We start from the raw sequence: 13523 nt of genomic DNA, 5'->3' as shown, positions 1-13523 counted from the left end.
ATTGAAAAGTATCCGCCCGATTTGTACAAGTGATGGCTTATTTTGAAGATATGAACCTGTACTGTAATATAATGGTCACATTATGTTGGTTGAACATATAATTTGACTGTTTTAAGCTGCAGTATAGGCAGATTATTGTCTTGGTAAATGGTCACTAACCAACCAACCAACCAACCAACCAAATCAGGTCTGCTACAAAGAGCTGGTGACCCTGACTCCCAACAACATCCAGATCATCGCCCAGAACCTCTCCTCCGACTACTGGATCGGTCTCCGCAAGAAGCTCAACGTGACGGTCGCCCCCGGCTGCACTGTGCCCTGGTCCTGCTGGGCCAACGGAGACCCTCTCGCCTTCCAGAACTGGTACCCGGGTCGACCCGTGGCCAAGCCGCGGGAGCCGCCCACCTCCCTGGCCCTCAACCTGTCCGCCGTCTGCCCCAAGTGTGAGTGCTGCTGTCAGAGCGGCTGTAGGTATCCGGATGACTACGACGAGAACGACAAGAACACGACCACGGTTACCAGAGTGGGAACCATGGCGACCGACATGGCGACCGAAATGGTGACCGCCATGACGACCAACATGACGACCGCCATGACGACCGCCGTGCCAACGATGATGGCGCAGACCACGGGAGTCGCCGCGGTGGCGAACGGGACCGAGGATGATGCATACATGGAAGACCCGTGTGTGGCCATGCTTCGCTTCGGGGCGTGGTCAGAGACCGACTGCCGGGAGCGCCTGCCCTATATTTGTTATGAAGGTTCGTCTACCCCTGGATCCAGACCCCTGAATCATGGACTTCTGCTGCCCTTTTCCAAAATTCCATAATTTTACTGAATCATAGATTTAGGAATATTATTATTTAGGAATTTTGTAAATTGTTCTAGGATTTCTTTCTATATATTTATTTTTTTAAGTCAGAAGTGGGGGATTCAGGAATGCTGGATCCAGGCTACGGGTAATTTTAAATTACCGTTTTTTTTTTCTTTCTGTAAACTAGAATTATGTTAAATAAACTCACACACTACTGATCAAAACACCCTAAATCAAATACAGGTCTGATCTTTTGCAATGCGACCTCAGTCTGAACAGTCATGCTACTTTTATGCGACTTTTATGTCTCTCTAGATTGACATTTGTCACAATTGTTTTTTACATCCATCTTCTTTATTGTTAATTTGCGCATGCGGGTCAGTTCAGGAGCGTGACCGGTTCACACTGGAATCTTATCTTGGCCCCATTTAAATAAAAAATGTAAAACAGCTAAACCAAAACAAATCAGATCTGGGAAATAAATCAGAGTTGAGCACTAATAATTTGCAGTGTGAATGTAGAATTCAGAATTTTGCAACCATAGCTCCATTTCCTGCTTCCCAATGATGAGTCCTATCTCACCACGATCCTTACTGTCCATCGGTAGAGTCCTATCTCACCACAATCCTTGCTGTCCATCAGTAGAGTCCTATCTCACCACAATCCTTACTGTTCATCGGTAGAGTCCTATCTGACCATGATCCCTTACTGTTCATCGGTAGAGTCCTATCTGACCACAATCCCTTACTGTTCATCGGTAGAGTCCTATCTCACCACAATCCCTTACTGTCCATAGGTAGAGTCCTATCTCACCACGATCCTTACTGTCCATCAGTAGAGTTCTATCTCACCACTATCCCTTACTGTCCATCAGTAGAGTCCTATCTCACCACTATCCCTTACTGTCCATCAGTAGAGTCCTATCTGACCACGATCCCTTACTGTCCATCGGTAGAGTCCTATCTCACCACAATCCTTACTGTTCATCGGTAGAGTCCTATCTCACCACGATCCTTACTGTCCATCAGTAGAGTTCTATCTCACCACTATCCCTTACTGTCCATCAGTAGAGTCCTATCTCACCACTATCCCTTACTGTCCATCAGTAGAGTCCTATCTGACCACGATCCCTTACTGTCCATCGGTAGAGTCCTATCTCACCACAATCCTTACTGTTCATCGGTAGAGTCCTATCTCACCGCGATCCTTACTGTTCGTCATAGTGGATATGAGCAGCTTCATCTTGTCAACCTCTTCCATACAAACTGAAACCTACCACACAGTGCACCCAACGGAAAGCATGCCTTTTTGAGTATGCCTACGTTCTTTTTTAGTATTGCCTACGTTCTTTTTGAGTATGCCTACGTTCTTTTTGAGTATGCCTACGTTCTTTTTTAGTATTGCCTATGTTCTTTTTGAGTATGCCTATGTTCTTTTTGAGTATGCCTAAGTTCTTTTTTAGTATGGCCAAGTGCTTTTTGATTATGCCTAAGTGCTTTTTGAGTATGCCTAAGTGCTTGTTGCGGCCCTGTTAACCTCATAATAATAATAATACATTTTATTTGTACAGCGCTTCTCAGGAACCCAAAGTCGTTTTGTGGCTAACTTAGAGAGGAGCTGGGTATCCAGTATGAAGTTGCCATGGTAGTCGATGTTTACCGGTGTTACTCTGTGTTCAGGCTCCACAGAGTACATTACTTTCCCACCGGCGTATTAACCAGTTTTTTTAACGAAATAAAACCCATTTAGTTCATTTTCGTTAGTTAATCAGTGCCCACATTCATCAAATAAAAATAAACTCTAATTTGTAAAATACTACCCCACCACAGTTAGGACAGCCGAAACCCGACTAAAAACACACTTCTTCAATCAATATCTGAAATGAAAGATATTGTCTTCTACTATCATGCACTCTTCCACTTCTACAATTGGCAGTGTTAGCGGGTGGGAAGCCAGTGGGGTATGTGTCCTGGTCGTTGTAAACTGCGACTCCTACTGGTCAGTCGGGGCGCCTGTTCAGCAGGGAGGGGATCAGGGGGAAATAGCGTGAACCTCCGCACACGTTACGTTCCCCCAGTGAGAGTCCTCGCTGTCAGGTGAAAAGAAGCGGCTGGCGACTCCACATGTATCGGAGGAGGCATGTGGTAGTTCTACACCCTCTCCAGGCTGCGTCTATACTTTCTACAATGGAGCTCGGTTTCCGGGTTCCTCCGATTGGCCACGACGCCCATGTGACCTCCGCTAGCACGCCCCCTTCCTGCCGCGCGCCGCGCTCGCCAGCTTCCTCAAGCGCCGAGCTCCTGCCGCGCCGAGCTCTGTCATTGAAGTGGGTGGTGGCAGCATAACTGCGTTCAGCCTGATGTAATGCGCCGAGCTCTGTCATTGAAGTGGGTGGTGGCAGCATAACAGCATTCAGCCTGATGTAATGTGCCGAGCTCTGTCATTGAAGTGGGTGGTGGCAGCATAACAGCATTCAGCCTGATGTAATGCGCCAAGCTCTGTCATTGAAGTGGGTGGTGGCAGCATAACAGCATTCAGCCTGATGTAATGCGCCGAGCTCTGTCATTGAAGTGGGTGGTGGCAGCATAACAGCATTCAGCCTGATGTAAAGTAGCGATTTTATTGGTTTGTCATGACAAACCAATTACATAATCCAACATATGTGTAAAGAAACAACATATTCCAGTTAATGGTATATTTTTTTAATAGTTTATGCATTCGCAAATGTGAGAGCCTGTCATTGAAGTGGGTGGTGTTACCAACAGCCAGCGTTCACCCTGATGTAAAGTAGCGATTTCCATTTAATTGAGGAAGCTGGGAGCGCGGCGCGGCAGGAGCTTGGCGAGCGCAGCGCGCGGCAGGAAGGGGGCGTGCTAGCGGAGGTCACGTGTGCGTCGTGGCCAATCGGAGGAACCCGGAAACCGAGCTCCGTTGTAAAAAGTATAGACGCCTCCAGGCTGACAGTGGGGCAATGCGCGCAATGACCAAGAAGGGAATTGGCATAACGACTAAATTGGGATGGGTGAAAAATACAGAAAGCCCAAAAGAAATTTGAAAAAAAAAAAAGTGAACCTATTTCCTCCAATCACAGACCGTTTCTACGCCAGCGCCAGTGTGACCGACGTGACCGTCAATGGCAGCATTCTGCATTGGCTACCGGGCCCCGGCGACATCAGCGGTTACCGGGTAGAAGTGCGAAGTGGCCGGGAAAAAGTAAAAAAGGACGACCTGACCCAAACCTGGGGTGCGAGTGATTTGACCTCTGACCTCGTCGGCCTGATTCCGGGCACCCTCTACCTGGTGCAGGTTTTCCCCATCAAGTGTGAAAGAGACCTGAATGCAGAGAATGTGACCTTCTACACCCGTGAGTTAATAATAATAATACATTGTATTTGTAGTGCACTTCAGTGATTCAGCAGCTCACCTGGTGGTTTGTGGAAGGAGACATCAGCATAGACAACCTGTAACCTCTGGTCGTCAAAAAAAGGGTAGACGTGGAGCAACTGTGTGAAATCGCCGGCAGGAAACTCCTGGAAGTATGTGGGGAATAGGCTGTGGTCCAGAAGATGGAAAAAGCAGAGGCTCTTCATTTCGGCAAATCTCTCTCCCATCGACGTCCGTGATGTCTTTTCCGTCTTTGGTCTTCATATCCTACCGTCTGGACAGTGTTGTCATATATCGTTTGGAACTTTGTGGTACTTTTTATAGCCTTCAAAGCATTTAGTGTATTCTCCACTCATACACAGGCATTCCTCACATCCAGAGACTTGCTCTGTAGAGCCTGAAACAGTGGTTCTGTTATGCCAAAAATGGTCTGGAAAACCCCAATAAAAAAAATAAACATAAACTCCTTCAGTTTTTGTTTAAGAGCACTGCTCTGGGCGTTTATGTTTATTAACCCATTCTCTGCCACCACTTTGACCATCCTAAACCATCCTCTGCCAGCGCTATTTGTCTATGGAGATGTTCACCTTCTTTGCAGGGCTATAACTTTTTAAATTGTATTGCTAAATTGACATTACTATGGCCCATTCAACATCAATTATCTATCGTTCAGGATGTAGGAACGTTTTACTTTTTCATTCACATATTCATACTAAAATACCGTCTAGAGTATAAATATGTTTTTATCGTTTTCTGCAGTATTTCATAGAACGTGAGATATAGGCATAAATGCATATAGATTATCAAATGCAGTTTGATACCAATCCATGCTATATTAAAAATGTCGACTGTACATGGTCCTAAACATCATGACTGATCATCTGCGGGTGAACGGAGGGGGGGGGGGGGGGGGGGGCGTTTATAATTCCATGACCGACGTTAAATGATTTATGTAGTATGGGTGATATATTGACCAGAGCAGTTTGTATCGAAAATGTTAAAGAAAACCGTTGAAACTCACGTCAGTCTCCTCGTAGCGATGGGCGATGGGAGTGGAGCAAACAGATCCCAATTATGTGATGTTGAACGATGCGATCCATTTCCGGTTTGTATATTACTAATACACGTCCAAATCATGTAGATTATTGAGTTATGGCAAAGATCCATATCCACGGTGTCTGTATTGAGTCCTGGGACGATAAACGAGTGGCCGGACGAAATTAGGGGACGGACCGAGCTGCAACGGGCACTTCTGGTTTGGCAACTCGCCGATCGGCCACCAGGTGGCAGTATTGAAGCGTTGCAGAGTTGTGCTGGCTCAGACAGCATCAGCCAAGACTCTGTGGGTGAAATATGAATACCAACCATGACGAAAATATGAAATATTGAGACACATATTAGAGACACATGAAAGAGCCTCTAGTCTTCCTGGGGTCCTGGACAAAACAAATACAATACAAATGTACAACAAAAAATACGAATAAAAAATTAAAACAAAACACAAATAAAAAATGTATACAAATATACAAATTCACATTATAAAATCTAACATTCCAGTCAAACAAAAAAAAGATAAAATACACAGATAACAGTTACATACTTGACAAAACACAAATAAAAAATGTATACAAATATACAAATTCACATTATAAAATCTAACATTCCAGTCAAACAAAAAAAAGATAAAATACACAGATAACAGTTACATACTTGACAAAACACAAATAAAAAATGTATACAAATATACAAATTCACATTATAAAATCTAACATTCCAGTCAAACAAAAAAAAGATAAAATACACAGATAACAGTTACATACTTGACATGTTTGCAAGATATCTCTTAATTAGGGATGTCCGATATTATCGGCCTACCGATATTGGCATTAAAATGTGATATCGGAAAATATCGGTATCGTTTTTTTTTTTTTTTTTTTTTTTTTTTTTTTTTTTTTACATTTCTATAACCTTTATTTACCCAGGCAAGCAAGTAAGAACAAATTCTGATTTTATTTATTGTCAAAAGTATGCATAATGTTGTCTTAATTCCACAACAAGAGATATGTAATGTTAATTACCTGAAATTATTCCGTTTTTGGGTGGGGAAACACTGCATATATCGGTATCGGTTGATATCGGTATCGGAAATTAAGAGTTGGACAATATCGGTATCGGTAAAAAAGCCAATATCGAGCATCCCTACTCTTAATATTTGTTTTGAAAGTAATTTTATTATGTATTGTGGATGAGATGTTTGGCGATTGACTCGTTGACTCGTTGTCCCAGCCAGGCTCAGCAATGATCCTGTCAAAAACAATATTCAGTGATCTTTGGCCTTCATGTATAGCATGCACCGCTCTGCATTTGAAATTACACCGTGTCGCACAACCACCTGGTACCCGAATGCTGTTGTCAACCTCACTCAGCATAGCTGTTCTTTTGCATGACCGGGTAAAAAAAGTTGTGAAAGCTGTCAACGGCTGCAAAAAACACCTTTGCATCTTGGATATTGCTAACCCCCTGAGCTAAAACCAAATTTTATTCATGGGCATAAACATTTATAAAAAGGGCATATGGACAATGGGTTTTCACAAGAGCCTGGACACCACCTCGCTGCCCACTCATACAGCTTGCCCCCATCATATGTCTGACAGATAAGTTTGGCTGATGGGTTGGATTTGCCTATGGTTTTTCTCCCATCCTAATTTAGTCGTGCCAATTCCCCCCTCCTCTGTCTTGATCGTTGCTTGCATGTGCCCCCCACTGGTCGGTCGTAGGGAGGGTTGAAGAATCTATCGCATGTCCCCTCCGATACATGCCAGCCACTTCTTTTCACCTGCCAGCGCGGACTCTCATTGGCGAGGTGTAACGTGTGGGAGGCTCACACTACCCTCGACATCTCCTGTCCTTGCTGTGCAGGCGCCCTGACCGACCTGTAGGAGTCGCTGTTTACAACGACCAGATTACCACCCGTCGACTCCCCTCCCGCTGACTCTGCCAATTGAGTCAGTATGACGGCCGGCCCAAGCCGGAGGCAACGCTAACAGCCGGATTCGATACCGGTGTCTCATGCGTTGGTGACGAGTGCTTAGACTGCTGCGCCACCCAGCCGCACACTATCTATCTCTTTTTGTATGACATCTGCAATGCTTTGAATGATTCAATTTTGGATGGTAGATGACATACCCGTAAACACCATTGAGGACACGAGGTGTTCCATGGCACGTGATTCTTTTTCATAGCCACAGTTTGCGAAGACGCTCTCTGATTGGTTTAGGTCCGAAGGGCTCTTCCACCTTGTACATATATATTCTCTGCTTCGAAGTGGTTATGCTTTGGCCCTCTTTCGAAGTGGGTTATGCTTAGAGTTAGGGTTAGGGTTAACAAGGCGGACATTTCTATCCCAAAGCCCTTCGGAGCTACCAATCAGAGAGGGTCTTCGCTGTACGCGGGCTAGCCAATCAGAGAGCGTCTTCGCAAACTGCGGCTACGAAAAAAAATCACGTGCCATGGAACACGTGTCAAACTCCGCAAAGGTATTTACTAGTTCCACAAAATGTCCTCTGTTGAGGCTTGTTGCTGACTCGTCGTGGCCTCTGAATGCCTGTTCCTGCCTTCCCAAGTATGACAGCAATTATTAGCTTCTTCAAAATGTCTTCAAAATGTCTACTCAGTTACAGTGGGTGACAATATTGTCACAAGGAAAGATGAAATTACCTACCTGGGCTCCATCCTAGAGACAAATCTTTCCTGTGACAAAATGGCATCCAATGTAATAAAAAAAGTCAACCAACATACTCGATTCTTGTACCGGATCTCCTCTCTGGTAAACAAGAATACCCTGAAGACTCTGGCAGGAGTACTCATTCAAGGGTACTACGACTATGCTTGCACCTCATGGTACCAAAGCACCTCAAAGGCGCTAAAAACAAAATTATTATTAAATTATCTCAAAACAAACTGGTCAGACTACTGCTTGACCTTACTCCTAGAACCCACCTCACCCCTGCCCACTTTGACAACCTAGGATGGCTTAGAGTAGACGACAGAGTACAGCAACTTGCAATGGGCCTGGTCTACAAGATACACTACACGACCAAGGTACCCATGTACATGTCAAAATACTTCCCAAAGGTCAGTGAATACCACAATCACAACACCAGAGGGAGCTCCACAAATCATGTTAAACCCAGATTCGGCTCAAACAAGGGACTAAACACGTTTCGCAATTATGCCACATCAATGTGGAACACCCTACCCAAAGCTGTAAAGGAATGTGAATCACTACCCACTTTCAAAACCACTCTCAAAGAACACCTACAGGAGACTGCTATTCGAAACTGGCCCCTGTAAATGTCCCAACCCAACCCCCTCCAATGTACAGTAAATGACGAAGTATGGTTTTGGCAATATTCCAATGTACAGTTTTGCTTGTACAGTTGTACAGTGTCCCCCACCCACCCCTCCTACCCAACCCCTCCCCCGCACCCCACCCACCCAACCACCTCCAATATACAGTCCCCACCACATCCACCCACCCTACCCCACCCCACCTACCCAACCTCCTCCAATGTACAGTTTCTACGTCAAATGTATATACTCTCTTTTCTGGACTATTTTTGTATCACAAACAGTACTGTATTTGCAAATCTGGTATGTCATAAATGTATAGATGTAGCAGTACTGTCTATCTGTATGTCGTGTATGTCATATATGTTATGATGAATTGAAAATGGGGGACCCTGATGTAAACAAGACGAAAGTCTTTCTCTGGTCTGCATCCCCTTAACAATTGTATGTATTGAGCTGTACTGTACTGTACCCATTCTGCAATCTGTTTTCAATCAATCAAAGTTGTCAATCAATCAATCAAAAAAATTATCAATCAATCGGCCTTCCATTTTCTTTAATTTGTAATTGTTGTTCAAATTGTAATTTCGTGAAATCATTCACTATCAGATACTCTAGATCTCAGTCACCTTCCATTGTTCAACTGGCTAGAATGAAGGCTATGATGATGTTTAGCTTCTAATGTGATTTGATTGGTCTGAAGCCAAATCTCATCTGGCATCCCCCTGGTGGGCGTTTTGATGTGCAAAGACCATCCACATTTGAATTAAGCTTGAATCTTATTGGCTAATTATTTTTTTTAAATGTGTCAAGGGATGCCAAAGTCGAGTTGGCTTCAATCAATCAAAATAATGCTACCAGAGAGGCGTATGTACCTGCCTGCAGTGTAAGATATAGAGAGGGGGCGCAGTTTCGCTTGCTCGGTTAATTTCTCCAGGAGGGGAGATAGATTCAGCCGGCAGCCACGCCACTCTTATTGGAAAATTATTATAACACAGAGATGAAAAATAATGATTTTCTTATTATTGTAAACTATGGATGAGTCAACGGGTAAAAAAAAATAATAAACATTTTTGGGGAAGCTTAACACTTTGATCGCCGGGGTTAAATTCATAATTTACCATCCCTCGCCAGCCCTATTTAACATGGAGAAGTTCCCCTTCTTTGCAGGGCTATAACTTTTTAAATTGTATTGCTAAATTGACATTACCATGGCCCATTCAAAGTCCTATATCTATTGTTCAGGGTGTAGCAACGTTATACTTTTTCATTCACATATTCATACTAAAATACGGTCTAAAGTATAAGTATGTTTTTATCGTTTTCTGCAGCTTTCTCCAGAACGTGATTTATAGCCCCAAATGCATTATATTGATGATTGTATACAGTTTGATAGCAATCGGCGCGAGATAAAAAAAAATTCAACTGCACGTACTTCTAGAAGTTACTACGTATGATCTGATGTTGACCGGATGGGCGGGGGGTCGTTTATAATTCCGTGGGCAACGTTATATCATTCATCTAGTGTGGGTGATATGATCATTAGAGCAGTTAGTATAGAAGACATTACAAAATAATGCTGAAACTCACCGTAGCTTCCTCTCGCCGTTGGGAGATGAGCGTGGAACAGAAGTTTTTCTATTATGGGATGTAGAAATAACCGATCCATTTCCAGGTTGTATAATAGTATATACGTCCAAATCATGTTGTTTATCGAGTTATTGGCAACGGATCGATATCCATTGTGTCGAGCTCGAGTCCCGGGACCTATAGCGAGTGATCGGACCAAATTGAAATGAGCACCAGCTTCCACTTCCCTGTTTCTTCCCTGGGCGATCCGCCGATCGGCCACCAGATGGCGCTCTTGAACCGTTAGAGCGTTGACAGGGGCTCACCAGTACATATAATGTCTCCGGGGGAGAAATATGATTTCGATCACAGATTTTTGAAATATTGATATCAAAGACGCTGTCCAGCGTCATCGGCAGAATAAGCATGGCGGGGAATGACGTGTTCCAGCGTCAACGGCGATTAAAATAATCGCCATAGCATTTACGATAGGTTATATGAGTACTGGCTGAGCGTCCCGCTCTTAAGCCTATTGAGATACCCCTTATCTCCTGTACCTACTGTACTCCACCACGAAAACAACTTGTACACCCACACCTGACCGGGTCCCGCCTCTATGGAGGCGTAGCCTATAAGACCATGGCCATGGTCACCAACACACCCTTCCTCGCCAAAATCCCGTTCCAGTAAAAGATCCCTCAAAAGGGAACTCAGGGCCGCTTAAGAGCGGGACGCTCAGCCAGTACTCATATAACTAGGTTATATACATAACCTATCGTTATATTTCGTATCTGGCTTAAGCCTATTGAGATATGGGTTAGAGCGGACGCGAGACCCGACAGATGTACCCCCTGAGGACCCGTAAGCCCACATCAAGGGGTTCGGGGAGCCCTGTCACCCCATCCTTCCTAATGAAGGGGGGGCGCAGTCAACTCCACCTGAGTGCGAGCAAGAGGGAACTAGAACCCCTTGAACACACAGCACAGGCGGAACCACGTGTGACCTAACACACTGTGGCCCATACCCACACACTCCTGCTACCCTACCAAAGGACGGGAAGCAGGAAAGGCCACAGACCCCAGAACCGCCTGGGAGACAGAACCCCCGGTCATGTCCATGAGGTAAAACCTTACAAAGGGGCCCGGGGAGGACCATGATCCTCCACCGAAGCCCCACCCAGGAGAGCGGCAGAGGCAGCCACCCCACGAGTGGAGTGCGCCCTGACGCCCCCAGGGGGATCCTGCCCAGCCAACGTGTAGCAGAGGGCAATGCCCTCGCACAACCAATGGGACAGGCATTGTTCGATAGTGCCTTACCGGCATGAGAACCACCGTGACAGACAAAGCTGAACGGTGACCCCGAGGTCCTGAGTACGGCTGAGGTAATTCCCAAAGCACGGACCGGACATGACAGGTGAAGGCCCGCATCTAACTCACTACCGTGAGGAGGCGGATGAAACGCCTGAACCACAATATCCCTGGAGCGGAAGAACTCCGGATATTTACAGGCACGAAGGCAGGATTAGGCCGCAGAGTGGCACCGCAATCGGACGAAAGACAGGCACTCTGGACGTACCGAGCAAAGCACACCCACGCGTTCAGCGGAGGTGACGGCCAGCAAGAACGCGGTCTTGAACGACAGCTGTTCCAACAGCGCCTGCTCGAGCGGCTCAAACGGGGCCAAGGACAACCGACCGAGGACCAATTGAAGATCCCAAGTCGGAGCCAAGGAGCGTTGCACCGGCTTAACGCGTCGAGCGCCAAGCAGGAAACGCTTCACAAGAGGGTGGCTGAAGGCTTCCGGTATGAGAGCGGAAGGGTAACACGCATGCGGTGGAGCTCCTGGTCAAAAGAGTGAAAAAACGGATAAAAAGGACCCGAAAAGTGATTAAAATGAAAATGCAAACGAGAAGGAAGGAGGAAAAAACAATTGTGAAGGAGAGAGAAATGGAGGACTCACGGGAAGAGGAGAGTTTGATGGAACAGAGCACCCGAAACGAGACCGAGAAGGGTCAGGCGGAGGAAGGAGGGGGATCGGCTGGGACAAGCACGGGAATGCCAGGATGGGCCGTGGTCATGCAGGCCGGGATATTGGAGACCATAACAGCGACGATAAAACTGAACGCGGACACGATAAGGAACGATATAGGGAAGTTACGGGAGGAATTGAGGAAGGAACAGGAGGACTTCAGAGGTGAAATTAATACAGAACTCAAAAGGGTGGATGAGAAGATGGCGGAACAGGACAGAAACATAACCGAGTTACAGACAAGAACGGCGCAAGCGGAGGAATGGAACACAGAGATACACGAGGTATTAACATGTGCGATTCAACAACAAGAACAGATGGAGACAAAGCTATCGGACATGGAGGGGAGGTCACGGAGAAATAACATCAGAATATGGGGATTGAAAGAAGGAGTCGACGGGGAATCGGTGACCCAATATGTGAAAAAGCTTATCAAGGAACAACTGGAGGAGACGGGACTGGAAAAAATGGAGATACAGAGGGCCCACAGGGCGTTGGCTCCGAGACCGAAACCGGACAGACCTCCGAGGGCGGTGATTATTAACTTTCTGAGATTTGAGATTAAGGAATTGATACTCAGAACCGCGTGGACCAAGAAGATAGAAATCGAGGGGAAAAGACTGTCGTTTGATCACGATTACTCGACAGCAATAACACGCAGGTCCTACGCGTGACTGAAGAGAATTCTGAAAGAAAACGGAATGAAATTCCAATCACCCATGACCTCGCTAAGGATTCACTGGAAGGAAGGGACGGTGACGTACGCGACGGCGTGGGAGGCGGCGGAGGAGATGAGGCGACGGGGGATGCAGATGGCGGAGGACGGAGAAGGAAGGGGACAGGAGGGCCAGACGCTGAGCCTGCGGCAGAGATTCGAGAAAGCACGCAGATGGACCAGAGTAGGAGATCGAAACCGGGAGAGGAGGGAGGAGAGAGGAGAAGGCCGAGGTGAGACGTGACAGACCGAAGGCGGAGACAGACGAGGAGGCCAGAGACGGAGAAGGAGAGGAGAGGAGGCGGGAGGAGACGAACGGATGAGTACACGCACAAGAGATTGAAAAAACTATCCAAATAGAGACAAAATATAGAAACTGAAATAACATATACATAAACACACATTCCCAGGTAGAGGCAGGATATAGGAACGAACATAACGTATACATGGACACATAATACACATGCTGATGGAGGAAATAAATGGAAATATAATTAGGTAAAATAGACGGAACACAGAACATATTGAAACAAATACATAGACACACGCTGTGAGTAACACAGTTGGAAGGGATTAAGGGGATAAATGGACATAACATAGAAAATAGAGGGGAGGAAAAGAAAGTGAAAGGGGTACACAGAAGACACCACACATGTGTTTGGG

The 13523-nt window shown here is 45.7% G+C and overlaps 1 protein-coding gene across 1 annotated transcript in view; it reads left to right on the top strand.

Annotated features, from left to right (window-relative positions):
- The window catches only part of LOC311226719 (receptor-type tyrosine-protein phosphatase eta), a gene marked incomplete at its 3' end in the record, with an annotated part of 102669 nt that overhangs the window by 9976 nt on the left and 79170 nt on the right, over positions 1-13523 (top strand). Inside the window, exon 3 of the mRNA XM_084312131.1 lies at positions 188-761. Coding sequence (XP_084168257.1) covers positions 188-761 — 574 coding nt within the window. The remainder of the gene's footprint in view (positions 1-187; positions 762-13523) is intronic.

This window comes from Notolepis coatsorum (assembly GCF_963971535.1).
Source record: "Notolepis coatsorum genome assembly, chromosome: 4".
NCBI lineage: Eukaryota > Metazoa > Chordata > Actinopteri > Aulopiformes > Paralepididae > Notolepis > Notolepis coatsorum.
This window is presented reverse-complemented; position numbering and strand designations above follow the sequence as displayed.